This window comes from Siphateles boraxobius, unplaced genomic scaffold (assembly GCF_051911475.1).
Source record: "Siphateles boraxobius isolate OS27281-9 unplaced genomic scaffold, OSU_SipBor_1 8, whole genome shotgun sequence".
NCBI lineage: Eukaryota > Metazoa > Chordata > Actinopteri > Cypriniformes > Leuciscidae > Siphateles > Siphateles boraxobius.
In genome coordinates this window covers 33,949,951-33,967,481 of record NW_027509208.1, presented here as the reverse complement: position 1 = coordinate 33,967,481, position 17,531 = coordinate 33,949,951, and the positions used below count along the sequence as shown (strand labels likewise).

The 17,531-nt window shown below is 44.6% G+C and overlaps 1 protein-coding gene across 14 annotated transcripts in view; it reads right to left on the bottom strand.

The window, feature by feature from the left end:
• Nucleotides 1-17,531, bottom strand: part of lama2 (laminin, alpha 2) — a 419,939-nt gene that overhangs the window by 31,542 nt on the left and 370,866 nt on the right. For all 14 annotated transcript variants that reach the window (XM_077221106.1, XM_077221108.1, XM_077221107.1 and 11 more), the window contains 8 exons: nt 17,143-17,305; nt 14,376-14,586; nt 14,181-14,297; nt 13,946-14,106; nt 7,926-8,064; nt 7,111-7,213; nt 6,893-7,009; nt 360-542 (listed from right to left, as the gene is read on the bottom strand). In XM_077221106.1, the coding sequence (XP_077077221.1) occupies nt 360-542; nt 6,893-7,009; nt 7,111-7,213; nt 7,926-8,064; nt 13,946-14,106; nt 14,181-14,297; nt 14,376-14,586; nt 17,143-17,305 (1,194 nt within the window). The remainder of the gene's footprint in view (nt 1-359; nt 543-6,892; nt 7,010-7,110; nt 7,214-7,925; nt 8,065-13,945; nt 14,107-14,180; nt 14,298-14,375; nt 14,587-17,142; nt 17,306-17,531) is intronic.

Genomic DNA, 17,531 nt, shown 5'->3' with positions numbered 1-17,531 from the left:
TAGTGAAGCTTTCAAAGGCGGCGTTTAATCCTGTTGGGCTGAAACAAAGAAGGGAGAAATGGAACGATTGGGAAAACACTCTCTCTGTACATGCAGCGCTCTGGATGAAAGCACCATGCTGAAGCCTCAGGGAGCGGAGAGAGCTCTTAAAACCATTCAAACAGATGAAAGAAGAAAATTGTGTATACATACTTATTGCTGTTGACGTTCAAAATCAAATGTGGAGGGAAAAATACGAAATAAGCATTTAAGTGATCTTGTAACACAAACATTTCAATTAAGAAATCAAATCTTCATGATCCATGCAGCTGTTGTCTCTATCAAGCAAGAATATTGCTATAGTTGGATGGATGTCGTACTGTTTTTCTCTGGGTCTTTGATGAGGTTGTTGGCTTTCTTGACGTCGTTCTCCAGTTCGCTGTAATTCCTCTTCAAGCCCATCAGGTTCAGGTTCATGTCCTTCAGACGGTTGAGGACGTCTATGGCCGTGTCGTTGGCATCTGCCGCCTTCACCTTAGTGGCCTGGATCTTCTCTGCTAGACCTACAGTCATCATCAAAACAAGTATGTAAAATAATTACGGAAAATATAAGCAGATCTCAAAAATCATTTTCACAAAGCGTAAACATTCACATGAGGGGGAATCTCACACAGGTCATATTTTACTCCATGATCTAAGAAAAAACATGATACTATTTGCTAAATTTAAATCTGTAAACCAGCGTCAGCTTCTGATGCAGTGTCTCGTTCTCTTCTTAAGTCTTGCTGCGTCACACACTTGCTATAGGGTCCCGGTGTCTGAAGCACAGTGTGTGAAATCAAGCCAATCCTCTTGGCTCATGGCAGTCCTATGACATGACATGGAGCACCCATGCATATAAAAGAGCGCCTACCATTACACGTCATCAACTTTAGACTTACTGAAGGAGGACACACAGGTGTTGTAAGATGTTGACTTTGAGAGATTTCGACGCTGTGTCAGATGCAGATGAAATGAGGATGTTAAAGGGGTGGTTGATTATGATTTCACTTTTTTAACTTTAATTAGTGTGTAATGTTGCTGTTTGAGCATAAACAACATCTGCAAAGTTACAACGCCCGAAGTTCAAAGCAAAGGGAGATATTTTCTTTAAAATGTCTTTCTTTTTTTAAGACTAAACAAAGTGCTGGTAGAAACTACAACAAGTTACTTCACAGGTTAGTGACACTAACCCTAAAATTTACATAAACCCCACCCCCGGGAACACCTCACACTAGGTGAGGACATGATGAGAAGAGGAAGAGTTGTAGTTGTAGTAGAGAACATTAGGGAGTCTGCTCAAGCTCTTGCATTCCTCTTTTCACATTTATTGCAATACAGTACATAACACAAATGCAATAGCATATTATAAATGCAAGATGCCAACATAAGTTATAACCGTAATTTAACAAAACTATCCCTGTTCTATCTTCATGCAGCATATTATCTGGCTCTGTAGTCATCTTACAGTTCCCACACGAGCGATTTATAGAACATCATGACAGAATATGCTAATCAATTACTTGTAGGGCTGGTCCGAATATCATTTTTTGAGCTTCGAAGCTTCGGTAGTAATGAACATCGAATATTCGAAGCTTCGGAATCTCTATATGTCTCACACATCCCAAGTCTCCCGCATATTGATAGCGGCTCCCTGATCCCCGCAAATTAGTTCAAATCTCCCGGAATCTAGAGCTTGCGAGCTCCAAACCGTGTAGCGCGCGCCAACAGAGAGGGAGAGAGCGAGAGACCTTGCGTGTGTGTGCAAATGTGCGTGTGACAAAACCGAACAATCACCCCCCGTCAACAAAACCGAACAGTCGTTAACTTAAGCAATATTTTTAATAAGGTTTTCTAATATTTTTCTCACTAACAAATTACTGACAAAGTAGGGTAGATTTAAATAGAGAAGTGGCAAGCCTCACGCGAGCAGGGCTTATATGCTCCGAGAATGGACACTGCACTAGTGATATAAAACACACACACACACACAGGTCTTTTAACTTAAGCAATATTTTTAATAAGGTAGTCTTATAATATTTTTCTCACTGACAAAGTAGGGAAGATTTAAATAAATAAAAACGAAATTTAAATAAATACAAATGAAATTTAAATAAATAAAAAATAAAAACGGAATTTAAATAAAAATGAAATTTAAATAAATAAAAACGAAATTTAAATATATATAAAAACTAAATTTCTCCTTTATTTCGCAGTAGATTAATTTAGATTGATAATTGATACCCATCACAGGTAAAAAGGATAATACATTTTGTTTCTATTATTCGGTTTTCCACAATGTCAAAGCAAAGCAGCTTAACCCAAAATACAAGCTCAGACATGCACTTCTGTCCATACAAACCCCGCTGTTCTGCGGTCTATACTCCCGTTGCAGGAACACTTTTAGTAGTCCAAGAAGAAGCAAATATATTTATCAAGTAGCTATAATGAAGTTATATGTTAAGTGTTATATTTCACCAGATTTTATGGTGTAAAACATATTCAAGCGCGAATGAGAACCGTTTCGAGGGGGATGCCAGGTGTGGAAAAAAAAAAAAAAAATGGAATGTCACATTTTCAAATCGAATACCAACCCACCGAACGAATATTCGTATATTCGGGTCCAGCCCTAATTACTTGAAGATGGTTAACTCCACATCAGCTACAGAAATTCATCAGCTAACCATTCAGAAATGTCCTGTTGCATTCTACATGTTGTCACTTCTTCTTGAGTCTCTCCATCATTGTCCAACTCCAGTTTATCATAAACAGTTTCTGACATTTTCAGTGTGTGTCTGCGAGGTAATCGGAGCTTCTAAGAGACCAGCTCTTGAAGCTCCGCCCTCTTCTTGAAAGGGGGCTGGGAGCAGCAGCTCATTTGCATTTAAAGGGACACACAAAAACAGCGCGTTTCTGCTAAAACTTCACATACACACTCTGGGGACAATCAGAGCCTTATTTTACATCTTGTAAAAAGGGGCATTATAGGACCCCTTTGATACCCAGAGTCATCAAGCACAATCTTGTCAGGCAAACACTGAAGAACTCAATGGGCCTCACCCCAGATAGACTGTGACACCATAGCCTTGGTCCCTAAAAGCTCTAGAGTATCCATGCTCATACTTACCAGGGAACTTCTGGCTTAACCCAGTCTGAGCCACCAGCTGCAGGACAGGCTATAGCCTAGAGCCCTTAAGCGCAGAGCTATCCAGGGGAGACTACAGACATAGCCTCAGCTAGGTCCACAGTACTGAGCCCAGCATGATAAGCCAAACCAGGGAACAGGAATAAATATCCAGCCTCAATGAGCTGAAGAGGGTGACAGATAAGAGAATGGATCGCTAAACACGAGACGGCCCACCTCTGCTCTGTCAAAGGCCTTGCTCTGACCTTGGACTTGCCAGAAAATGGGCACTAACCTATTCACAAAGGAGAATAGCCCTGATTTAATCTCCAATATGATGAATTGGGGAGGGGCACAGATGGGAGAGTAGGCCACTCCCACTGAAATAGTTTGACATAGAAAGGCACAATCTTGTCAAGCATATAGCTGCCAAGCTCTTCACCCCAATCTTTTACTGCTGAGGCAGTGGCATTGAGGAGGAGGGGGTGAGAGCGTGGGTTCAATCGCCCGACAAATGACATGGGCAGTCTGCTTAGTGGAGCGGAGAGCTAGATCTGTGGCTGCACACATTTCCATAACTGCCTCAGGAAACAATCCCTCACGCGTGATTCCGTCTGAAGCATGTATGTCAACTAGTCCAATGGCGAGAGGGAACATCACGGGCGGTTGACATCACGACCAGGAAGGATAAAAGCACATCCGTAATGACCGGCGTTAGCTTCTATTAGCTATAGAAAGTCGATCACAGGGATGAAGTAAGTATGGCAGGGCGACACAGCACAAGTTCCCTCGAAAGGGAACCTCTCAGGTTACGACTGTAACCCTAGTTCCCTGAGAAGTGAATGTGACACTGCGTCGATGACGCTTTGGGAACAATAATACCCAAACACCGTACTTACAAGTGCCTTTCTATGTCAAACTGTGGCACAACTAAGACATAAGCACTTGAGAACCTGGGGCAGGGTCCAGGTCCAGGCTATAAAACCTCACGGATGGGAGAAGGGAAAATCAATTCGCCGCATAACAAACCTCTTTAAGGAATACAACCGAAATTAGGCCTACTCCTGGTAGAATGAGCTCTGACAGCCAAAGGTGAAGGCTCGTAAGCAAAAGAGATAGCCTGGGCTATCCACTTGCTGACTGTCTGCTTAGAAGCAGGAATACCTTTCTTATCCAAAACAGACAAAAAGCTGATCCGATTTCCTTCACAGGGCAGCTCTGTGGACATGTATCCAGCGCTCTCACTGGACAGAGAAGGTTCTTTTTTCCCGGTCCTGATCTCTGAAAGGAGGAGGGCAGAAGGCTTGCAAAACGATAGGCCCGGTTAAGGGTAAAGAAATGCCTTGACCATCCCCGGTGCGAACTCAAGGCAAGTGGGGGACACCAATTAGGCTTGAGGATCTCCTACTCTTTTAAGAGAAGAAATAGCTAGAAGGAAGACTGTTTTTACATCAGAAACCTTCTAAAACAACAGCCAGGTCCCAAGCAGAAAGCTGTAAATATATATGCTCCCCCATATATGCTCCACCACCTCGGGGTGGAACCTCCATTCCCCTGGCCTCAGCCCCTGTCTCGACAGGATGTCTGCTCCTTTTTTTTGGGACCCCGGAATGTACACTGCCCTCAGGGAGAGCATCTTATCTAGGGACTATGGGAGGATCTGGTGCACCAATTTGCATAGTAGACGTAAACGCAGACCCCCATGGTGATTTAAATAAGAGACCAACGACGAGTTGTCTGAACGGACCAGCACTTGATGGTCTCTTAGGTCTTGGAGGAAGTGCCTCAGTGCCATGAAGACCACCATCATCTCCAGGCAGTTTATGTGCCACGGAAATGATGACTCCTCCACAGACTCTAAGCTAAGCCTTCAATTACTGCTCTCCAGCCAGTGAAAAAGGTGTCTGTCATGAGAGTGACTCAATGCCAATGAACTCCTATCACAGGTCCCTGGGAAAGGAACCAAGGTTTCCTCCATATAACCAAGTTGTGGAAACACCGCCGCGTGATCTTAATCTATGTAAAACAGGAAAGAATGGAAGGCCCTGTGGTGGGGGTGCCACATTGGAAGACATAAAACGCTCGTCCATTTTGCTTTTAGCATGAGCGTCCTGTTTCTCGCCTGGCCAATTAATGTTTAACTTAGACATAGCGCAAATTTCTCTTCCCCAGTCTTGATGCTCACCACATCTACCTTCTCAGAGCTAGATAGCAAGAGACCGGACTCTCTCCCCAGGAGGAAGAAGCTATATGTGATATAGTGACTGCACAATATCGGTACAGGCAACAATAAATAAGACACACAGTTTGACATAGAGCTCTTGCTGAGGCACAGAAGCTAACGCCGGTCAGACCGGATGTGCTTTTTTTTATTCTTTCCTGGTCGTGTTCACTCTCGCCATTGGACTAGTTGACATACGTACTTCAGACACAATCACGCAGGGATGTTCCCAAAGCGTCATCGACACAGCACAAGTTCCCTCGAAAGGGAACTGTATATTCCCTCCCCTTAAAGTAACCCTACCCCTAAACCTACCCATCACAGAAAACATTATGCATTTTCACATTTTCAAAAAACATCACTTGGTATGATTTATAAGCTGTTTTCCTTATAGGGACCAAAATATTTCCCCACAAGGAGAAGGATTTCAGATATTGCCATTTACCACACACACACACACTGCTATCAGTGATAACCTTGTCCTGATAGCACCTGTATCCAATGTGTGACATACATACAAACGCACACCTCTCTGTAACCATAGGAACAGAAAACATTTAAGGTGTTATGAAATGTGAGAACTGTCTTAGTTTCCCGTCAGCTCACACACACAGTCACAAACTCGCACACACACACACGCACGCACGCGCGCACACACACACACACACACACACACACACACACACACACACACACACACACACATACATACATACTAGGGGTGTCGAAATTAATCGTTTCTACGATGTATCGCGATGCAGACGAGGACGATTCGGTATCGGTTCAGTAATAGACCATAACCGGTTATACTGACGCTTTTCTGACGTCATTTGTCGCGTGTGTGCTTTGTCGCGGTGGCATACAATGGCAGAGGAGGCGAGACGCGAGTGCGAGTAATTAAAAATGCTCCGAATACTTTAAAAGCCTACATCTATTCTGGGCACATTTCGGCTCTAATGAACAACCTGGTAAGCACGACCTGGAGAAGACACGCGCTGTGCGCGCTCATGTCACGCACACATAGAGCTGATTTAAGTATCCGAACCCGATGGTCAAATTACAATTATTCTGTGTTGTTACGCGTGATTATAAATGGATGATCGTTACCTTCAACAGCGGGCTCGGCGACGGTTGATGCCTCATCTCTATGGTAACATTATACACTGATGAAAGAGCGCTGCTTATAAATGAACATTTCTTTAAAACAAAATTGATTTGACACAATTTAATTTACTAAATGGCATAAACAGGCTTTACTCCCTTAAAACTTAAACTGGAATGTCACTGTTTCTGTCAGTGCGACTTCCCGAACAGGCGAACACGCGCGTGCGCACGCACACATCACTTTTGGAGTAAAAATTTAAATTGCAGATGCAGTGCACCGCAATGCATCGCGATATCGAATTGAACTGAATCGATGACATGATAATCGTAATCGAACCGAACCGTGAGACCAGTGTAGGTTCACACCCCTAACACACACACACACACACACACACGCATGCGTGCACACACACATACACACACACCATGAGGAATGGCGTTGAGTTTCTCCATTGTGTCGTTCAGGCCTTTCTGTAAGTCTTTGTTCTTATTGTTGGCTTTTTTCAGTCTGGACTGAAGAGCACCCAGATTGTCTCCATTTTCTGAAAAAAGAAAACAGTGACATGGCATAAATGCTGCTCTGGCTTCTTGGAAACATTAGTGAGAATCTGCAGGAGAGGATTAATCTTCTAGTGATGTTCACCTTTCACGTCATTCTGCAGTTCTTTGGCCTCGTTCCACAGGCGGTGGCTCTTCTGAACAGAGGCCTTGGCTTGATCTTTCAGAGATCCTTTGGGTCCTGAGGCCTACAGACAGAACATTTTTGTACATTTGTGTTTTAAAATTAATATCCCATTCTATTTCCAACATGAAACATAACACAAAACCCAGTCATTCAGCTGAATGTGATACAATTAGTGTGTACTTGTCATGCAGATAAATGGAAAGTGCCACTGAAAGCTCATTTTTAATATTGTCGCATATTGTCGTTTTTGACACTCTTGTGTGAAGCACCATTGTTCAGTTTTGACCTTTTGGCCTCCTGTTTCTGTGAGGGAGGGTGAACGACAGTAGATAGGGATGATAATGAAAGAACGGGGGAAAGCATTGATCTCTGAAGCAGGACAAATAGAAATGAATAGAACAGCTTTAACGCAGTCAGTGAAACTCTGATCTAAACCTAGACACTAGACACAAAGTGTCGATTATACAACCAAACATGTATCCTTGATGGATGAGGATTGGTTTATTTAGTGTCTGACTTATGTGGATTGTCTATAGCACTTTAACAAGATTGTTTCTTTTTTTTATTTTATTTTTTTTAACCCAAGCATCACCAGATACTGTTTGCAATTGGTTGGGATATAAACTGTTGCAATATGGAAAAGAGCTGCAAAAAGACTCCAAAACGAGTGTAAGTAAAAAAACAACATCATTTTAATTTGTTGCTGCCCACGCAGAGCATTTTCCATCAGCCACTGGTGTAGAGACTCATGATGAGTGTGTGTGTTTCCTCACCAGCTGTTGAGCCTCAACGCTGGTCTTCTTTGCCTCTTTGGCCACCTTATCGGCCTCGTCGATGTAGTTCTTGATGTTGGTGTACGCTTTGAAAGCAGCGGTGGCGTTGAAGGACAGGTTCTTTGCCTCAGCTAGAATACTACAGAAAACACAAACAGAGGTTAAGATCAGTGAATACCTATGCTTCTTGCATGTTTAACAATTAAAGATTAATGCTATATTGTGTTTGGAAATAACGTAGCACCTACAAAAAACCTACACTAAACCTGACCAATACTGTTAACAAAAGCAAACATGAGATAAAAGCTCATTTGCTGAAACAACCGTGTCATTTCAGCTTGTGTCTACAAGTCTTTGAGCTCTTTCAGTATGACTGGTGTTTCTCAGACTGAAACCAATTTTACAGCTTGTGTTTTATTGTTTTTTATTGTTTGTAATTCTTGGTGTTTTGTGTTTTTTACTGTTAGTTCTCTTACGAGAGGTTCTCTTGTATTGTGTAAGTTGCTTACGCTACGGGTAAGGTCATCTTTTCTCGAGATATTGAAGCCAAAAATTATCCTTAATCTTGTATTTATTGTCAACGCAGTGCAGCAGCTAGCAGACCTAGAGCAGGCTATCTTGCGTGCTCATTGGCTGCTCTGCGGCAACTGCAGCAGCCTATCGTTGAGCCTCTACGCGTCTGAGCCCGCCAGAATGGGAGTTCCTTAGCGTATATAAGCCAGGCAGATAGGCTTGCAACTCTGATTTTCATCTCTTCAGCGAAGCTCTTCGCATCGCTTAATCCTGAGAGAAGCCACCGCCGTTGAAACCAGCTACTGCAAGCAGAGGATAGTGTCTGAGGAAGCTGGTCGAACTTGCCGCCTTCAGCCATCCGTGCCTGCTACGCTATCTGGCGACAGTATCCTTTTTGCTCTACTATGCGTGTTCACCGCTGCGACACCCTTTTCTAAAAGAGCACGAGACGGACGCCCTCCCGGACGCGCAGATGCCAGCTACCGCCCTCACTGCTGCCGCTTCAGGGGACGAGGCGGAAGACGACGCCGCGGGTGACAGCTGCTCTCTCCTGGCCTCGGACAGCGAAGACTGGTCGGGTTCCCACCACTCTGCCTCTTCCTCGGCCCAGGAATCCGGCCGCACGCGTGCTGGTGTGGACGCGGAGCTTAAGCGGCTTCTTTCTACGGCCGTCGACCGGCTCGGCCTAGAGTGGTCACCGCCGAAAGAACCCGCGCTCAACAGACTGGACAGCTGTTTTCTGCACAGCCGCCCCCAAGCGCCCGCATCCAGGCCTGCACCCTTTCTGCCAGAGCTCCACTCTGAGCTTTCAAAATCGTGGAATGCACCATTCAGCGCGAGACTCAACTCTCACGTCTCCTCGGCGCTCTCTCAAGGGGACGGCGCCGCCGAGAAGGGGTATCAATCTATTCCCCCAGTGGAGGAGGCGGTTGCAGCGGACCTTTGTCCGCCCTCTGCGGGATGGCGTTCAAAGTCTGCCCTCCCGTCTAAAGGCTGCAGGACCACGTCAGCTCTCGTCGGCCACGCGTTTTCAGCAGCCGGACAAGCTGCTTCCGCCCTGCATTCAGATCCTGCAAGCGAGAAAAAGGCAGGAAGGCAGGAATCCAGCCGCTATCTTGGATTTAAGGAGCGCGACGCTCGAGTGATGAATGTAGAAATAGAATAGAAATAGCCAAACTGTTGTGCAAAGGGGGCCATAGAACGAGTACCTCCTTCTCTGAGCAAGTCAGGCTTTTACAGCCGCTATTTTCTCGTACCCAAGAAGGATGGAGCTCTAAGACCTATCTTAGACATTTGAACAAAGCTCTCATGAGAAGACCGTTCAAAATGATTACGACCAGACAAATCCTCGCGCAAATTCGCCCGAGGGACTGGTTTATCTCTGTCGATCTAAAATATGCTTATTTTCAGATTCAGATAATACCCCGTCACAGGCCATTCTTGAGATTCGCCTTCGATGGTCAGGTATATCAGTACACCGTCCTCCCGTTCGGCCTGTCTTTAGCACCCTGTACATTTACGAAGTGCATGGACGCGGCTCTCGCTCCCCTGAGGCATGCGGATTTTGAACTATTTGCACGATTGGCTGATTCTGGCACAGTCAGAGATAGAACTTTTATCTCACAGAACAGTGCTCCTCAGCCATCTGGAAAGCCTGGGTCTCACGGTCAACTGGACCAAGAGCTCATTACTGCCCAGTCAGTCAGTTTCCTTTCTGGGAATAGAACTGGATTCAGTGGCTATGACGGCCCGGTTATCTACACAACGTTCGCGCCGTGTTCGACACCTGGCCGCGTCTTTCCAGAAGGGCAGCGTCACTTCTCTAAAAATGTTTCAGAGAATGCTGGGCTGTATGGCCTCAGCTGCAGCAGTGCTCCCTACAGGGCATGCGCCGGCTACAACGCTGGTTGAATGCTTGAGTGCCTCACCGAGCTTGGGCTCTCGGCTGCAGACGAATCAGAGTGATTCAGAGCTGCGTCTCAGCTCTGCAGCCCTGGTTAGCGGCTGACTGGTACCAGCGGGGGGTGACAATGGGAGCTGTCTCATATAGAAAAGTCATCTCGACGGACGCTTCCAACCTGGGTTGGGGCGCTCTCCTCGAGGGCAGACCGGTCTTTGGGCTGCGGTCAGACCGAGAGAAATGCCTTCACATAAACTGTCTGGAGATGATAGCGGTCGAGAACGGGCTGAGGCACTTTCTCCCGCTCATACGAGACCATCACGTTCTAGTCCGATCAGACAACATGTCTGTGGTGTCTTACGTGAACCGTCAGGGCGGTGTCAGATCCAGGAATCTCTGCGATCTGACAGAACGCCTCCTCGTTTGGTCCCAGCACTTTCTGCGCTCGCTGAGAGCCGCGCATGTGCCAGGCCATCTGAACTACGGCCCAGACAAACTGTCCAGGGACAACATTCCCCCAGGGGTCCCTGCTCCCCCAAACAGTCCAGTTACTGTGGCGCCTCTTCGGCAAAGCGGAAGTCGACCTGTTTGCGTCAAAAGACAACGCTCACTCCCAATGTTCTTCTTGAAGGACAAGGACGCGCTGACCCAAATATGGCCCAGCCTCCCACTCTATGCTTTCCCTCTAGTCTCTCTGCTACCACAGGTAATCAAGAGGATCAGGGAAGCGCGCATCTCTGTGCTCCTAGTAGCCCCGCGATGGGACAACCAAGTCTGGTTACCGGAGCTGACGCGGCTGTCACACACAGCCCCGTGGCCGATTCCGGTGAGGAGAGATCTCCTCTCTCAAGCCCGCGGCTCAATCTGGCATTCCTATCCAGAGCGCTGGTCTCTGCACGTATGGTTGACCAACGGATACCCATTGTCTTGCCAGAAGGAGTGATGGACACGATTACGCACTCCAGGGCTCCCTCTACGAGGCGGCTCTATGCGTCTAAATGGTCTGTGTTCTCCAAATAGTGTGCCGATAGAAATCTGGACCCACGGACATGTGGGTTGTCGTGGTTGCTTAGTTTCCTTCGAGAGCTGCTGGACAGGGGCAGGTCCCCCTCTACGCTTAAAGTTAGGTGGCGGCCGTTGCAGCATTCGCTGAATCAATGAACGGCCAGTCATTGGGAAGGAATGAGCTGGTCACCCGCTTCCTTCGAGGAGCCAGAAGAATGAACCCCCCACGACCCCCGTCGGTTCCTATATGGGTTCTTTCTTTGGTCCTAGAGGCCCTGAAAACATACCCCTTCGAACCACTAGACTCTGTGGACCTAAAGTACCTCTTGCTCAAAACTGTTTTTCTGACAGCTCTGTCATCAGTAAAATGGGTGGGGGATTTACACACGCTATCAGTTAGCGCTGCGTGTCTTGAGTTTGGACCAAATGACTCTAAAGTCATCCTCAAACCGAGACATGGCTATGTTCCAAAAGTGTTGGGCACCCCCTTCAGAGCGCAGGTCATTTCTCTATCGGCGCTGCCTGCATCCGATAGTGAGAGCGATGTTAGTCTCCTCTGCCCTGTTAGGGCGCTGAGGGCTTACATTACGCGCTCAACCCCCTTCAGGCACTCGGAGCAGCTCTTTTTTCGTTCAGTGGGCGCGCCAAGGGTCTCGCCGCCTCGAAACAGAGTCTATCCAGATGGATAGTGGATGCTATAGCGAATGCTTATGTGTCTAAATGCCTGCAGTGCCCTTTGGGCATCAGGGCTCATTCCACTAGAGGCGTGGCCTTGTCGTGGAGCTGGTCCAGCGGGATTTCCATTCACAATATTTGTGAGGCGGCGGGCTGGGCCTCTCCGTCCACATTTGTTAGGTTTTATAACCTGGAAGTCCCCGCCTTGCAGGCTAGACTTCTGTCAGTATAAGTGGGATGTATGTTCTGCCCAGATATGATCCTGCTTAGACCACTTTCACGTGACTTAGCTCTCCTGGTTGAGCGGCACCATATGGTTGATATGATAAGACCGGCAATGCCGCTCTGTATTCCCTATGGGTGCTTATGAACAGTGTGTTGGCCCACATTGCTGGCCACCTTATTATCACTTATCTATGTTCCCGGGACTCCCTGGGAATCATGAAGTGGATATTGGCACGCACGGCGTTGACAAGGGGTTCCCGTAGCGTAACCAACTTACACAATACGAGAGAACCTCTCATAAGAGAACGTACTCGGTTACATATGTAACCTCGGTTATCTCTAGAAGAGGGAACGAGTATTGCGTAACCGGCCGTGCTGGCGCCATGAGCGTTTTCGCTTCAGTCGATGAAAACCAAAGTTGCAAGCCTATCTGCCTGGCTTATATACGCTAAGTACGTGTACGAGTACGTTTTCTTTTGTACTTGAACAGCACTTTGGTCAACTTCGGTTGTTTTTAAATTGTGCTTTATAAATAAACATTGTATTGTATTGCATTGTATTGTATTGTAAGAAACCTCAAGAAAATATGTTTTTTATTACAGTTTTTTTTTATTGCTAAACGACAGTGAGCACAACTGGAGCTACATGTGCAAAATTCTAACTACAGTCTGCACAGCAGCAGTTCATGTGGACCAAACTCTAGTTCGTTTTTCATTGCTTGAACACAGTTTTCAAAACTCTACACACTTATCCCATGACTTTAACCACAACCTGCACAACACTGTGGATTTACAGCACTTTGTTCAAATGCTAACACACTGCTGTCAAAACTGTGAACCACACATTCAAAACAGAATAGATTTCAGCCTCGTTTCAAACACTGCTGATTGCAATTTCAGCTGAAAGACTAAGCAGGTGTCGTGAATGTTATTTGTTCGAATTACAGTATGTACTTTTAGTTTCTACCTTTTTTTTCTCATTACTGTAATTCCGTAAATTACTACAGACTATTGAAGCAAACTGCTAATTTTCATTTCCCTTAAAGAATTGTTATGTTCTAAACATTTAAATAAATCATATGAAAGAATGTCACTCTTTTCTTTGAAGAAAATATTACTTTGTATGAAGTCACTGTAATTTTTCAAACTGTAAAGATGAAAAGTTTGTATTTTCTGTATTGGTGTTTAATGTTAGTGTTTTTACTCTCAGTGTGTTCTGAGTGACAGTGTGTGTTATCTCAGTGAGGGTTGTGCATAGTGTTTGGCTGCACTGAGCCTGTTTTGAGCCATGTGTTAAGAGTTGTGTTGCTTGGAATGAGTTTTGCAGGTGATGTGAACTGTTTAGCTCAGGTGACTGTTGGTAGTGCAGACTGTAGTTAGAGTTTTGCACATGTAGCTACAGTTGTGCTCACTATCGTTTAGCAATCGAAAAAAACTGTAATCTGTCCCTGTAATCAAAATTTGCGTCGTTACAAGTTGTTTGTTTTTTACTGACACTGCAAAACCGCGGTACAGGTACACACACAAACACTAACCCGACCCCTAAACATACCCATCACACACACACACACTCTCACACACACACACACACACACACACACACACACACACACACACACACACACACACACACACACACACACACACACACACACACACACACACACACACACACACACACACACACACACACACACACACACCTGTCGAGTATGGCAGCGGACTCGTTGAGCTGGCCGGCGTGATCCTCCGCTCTCATCAGCAGATCTGGGACAGAGTCATCCAGACCGCGACCCAACTGCGCCACCTTAAGATCCAGTTTATCGTGCAGCGGTCCCAGTTCCTCCTCCATCTCCTCCAGCTCCTACACATGCCAGCCAGTCAGACATCACTCGTGGTTGTGTAGCATTTCTGTCGTGTGTTTAGCATGAAACTGACCTCTTTGCCTTGGTTGATGCTGTCGGACAGAGCGTTAGCTTCGTCCAGCATCTTCTCTCCTTCCGCCAAAATCCCCTCCATTTCCTTTTTCTTTTCCCCGGCCACCTCAACCTTTCCCTGCACGAACATAGCGAAACGCTTTAGACCTTAGACACGGAGTGTTTCATGAGTTTGAGTGTTTGTGTATCTGTGCACCTGCAGGCGGTCAAGGTTCAGTTGGTTGGTATTAGCCAGAACTTCTGCCTGTTTGGTTTTGTTGTGCGCGTCCCTCAGCAGATCCTGAGCTTCCTCCAGTTTCTGCCTGTAATCGCCCATCTTATCACTGACCTCCTTCTTCAGGTCCTCTGTGGCCTGGTGTGGATCTCCAAACAAACGCTTCACTCGAGCCAGAAGAGCCTCAGCGGCCCTATAAAGATAGAGAACCAGAGCGCGTTTCATTCTCTCTTTATCTGTCACTCATGACTCAAAAAAAACCTTTACCACCAGACAGAAACACAGAAGGACCAGCTACACTGCTGTTCAAACGTTATGAGTATTTTTGAAATAAATTAATACTTTTAATTGACCATAAGTGACAGAAAAGACATTTATAATGTTATAAAAGTTTTCTATTTTAAATAAATGCTGATTTCCTGAACTTTCCTGAAAAATGTATCACGCTTTCCACAACAATATTAAGCTGTTTTCATAAAGAAAAGTCTGGAGTAATGATGCAGAAAATTCAGCTTTGATCACAGGAATAAATGACACTCTACAAAATATATATTTACATAGAAACAGTTATTTTAAACTGTAATATTATTTCACAATATTATTGTTTTGCCCTGTATTTTTGATCAAATAAATAATTTTCACTTTGTTCCACAGAAAAAACAAACAAGTAATTCAGTTTTGGAATGATATGTGGGTGAATAAATGATGACATATGAATGATATATTTTTTGTTTTGTTTTGATCTGCAACAATCCTGAATGAAGATGTGACAATCAGAGCTGAATATTGCATTTTTGGGACAAATTTTGTCTTGTGCAAGGTGAAAGGATATCTTCTGAGGAGACAGGAGACATTAAACCAGTGTCCCTGCAGGAGCGCAACAACCCAGACAACAAGCTGAAGCTCTTCAACTGGTTTAATCTGGACTCATTCCCACTGTCTTCCTCTAGGTGTCTCTCTCTGTTCTCTCATAGCCGTACACACAGAGGAATCCATTATAGAAGTAATTTGATTAGGCTGGAACAATATTCCTCCCCTGCCCAACCGCAGGCAATTTTTAATTAGTTCATTAAGATTTTACATAAGAAAGAGAAACTTTCTTCATTTAAGCTGTAATCCAATGAACCACAAAATACGACTGAGAAACATAATGCCACAAACACAATAATTCCAACCTGTGAGCTTGAGCGGTATCCTTATCCGCAGCTGTTTGGCTGTATTTGCTCTTTATGTAAGAGGTTTGTTGGGGTATTTGAACTGAATAATATTCATATGATCTTTACATATGCATAGTACGCTTGCAACAAATCACAATGCTGTTTGGTGTGAGAACTTAATATTCACAACCTCGATACTGCATGATTTTTCCATTATGGCAAAAAATGAAGGTACAGTTGTGACATCATATATATATTGGCAGGAAACGTTTTTATGAATTTCAACAATGCATGAACGTGAGCAAACATGAACTATGCTCGAGTTGATGGGCCAGCGCTACATCGTCACATAAGTTTAAGCCTTGACGAGAAGACGTGAAAGTGAGCTCATTTGGCTGGTAATGGATATGGCATTGTTGATGCATTTGGTCTAGGTGGAATAGATCTGCTGCTGCTGCAGAGCAAGTACCGAGACTTTCTACTGCCGATACATTCACAGACATTACTGTGAGCCTGTAAGACACGCTGCTGCTGCTGCACATGTACCAGACATGATTGAACCCCGTAGCAGATCTATACAGGTGGAGCTGGGAAAGAGGGAGGGCTTCTGAAAGAGCACTGCACTGCTAACAGCAACACACTGGTATTTTTTTAAATGTTGAGCCGCAGCTTATTGGCCGCTGATGCAACAACAACCAATCATCTGTGCTATGTAGATAATGATGTGCTATATATGAATATATATATACACAGTATATATATATATATATATATATATATTAAAGTGAGTATCCTAGTAAAGATAGTCAGTTATGTCTTAACTGAACATAAACTGTTGAGAAATAAAAAGGACCTGTAACAGTATACTGGATCCATGCATTAGCTCTTAAAGTGACAGCAGTCTGTGTCATTAATGTTCAACAACAAAAGACAAAGAAAAAAAATCACTCACTGCTCTTGACTGAATAACTTTTGTAGCTTTAATAAGGATTAATCTATGTTTCATGGCTTGTACATTTTCTTAAGTCACCAGCCATTGGTCTAGAGTTAGTTTTAGGCCCTGTATACATAGTTAAGTCATGAAACTCCAGAGGGAGCAGACTGATGGTACTTTACATGCAATCCGCTAGTAATCACATCATTGCCACATGGCACAAGCTGATTGGCCTCTGCTAACTCTGTAGCCAGTGAGATTGTTTGCTCAACATTTAAATAGTCTGGTTCAGTGTTTACGCTAAGCTAGTCCTGCTGCGCACTATCAGAGTTCCTCTGAACCCCTCCACCTCCCCAGCTCCACCTGCCTGGATCATACTTGCTTAACAGCAGCAGCAACGAAGTCCAGCAAGACCAAATACATTAACATTAACATATTCAGTAACATGACAAAACTATTCTGAGTGCTGTAATGATTTTTATATATATATATATATATATATATATATATATATATATATATATATATATATATATATATATATATATATATATACAGGAAGTAAAATAAATCTGCAGCAATGTGTCAAAGGAAGGTGCTGGTGGCTGGGAAGCTTATTGCCACCCCACCTGTGTGTGTGTGTGTGTGTGTATTTTACCCCAGTTCTTCATCAGCAATGTTTTTCTTGCCGGAGAGCAGTCGTTTGCGTAGTTCTGCGAGCATGGCTTGAATATCATCATTCATCTCGTTCACACTCTTCTCTGGAGCCCCGTCCCTCACGCCCAGAGTCGCGTTCAGCTCACGTGCTTTGTCCCGTAAAGCTGGACAAAAAAACACACACACACACACACACACACACACACACACACACACACACACACACACACACACACACACACACACACACACACACACACACACACACACACACACACACACACACACACACACACACACACACACACACACACACACACAAGCAGCAGGGACATAACACCAGGGTTATTATAGTTAACTAAACCTAAAACCATAAAGTCATTTAGAATA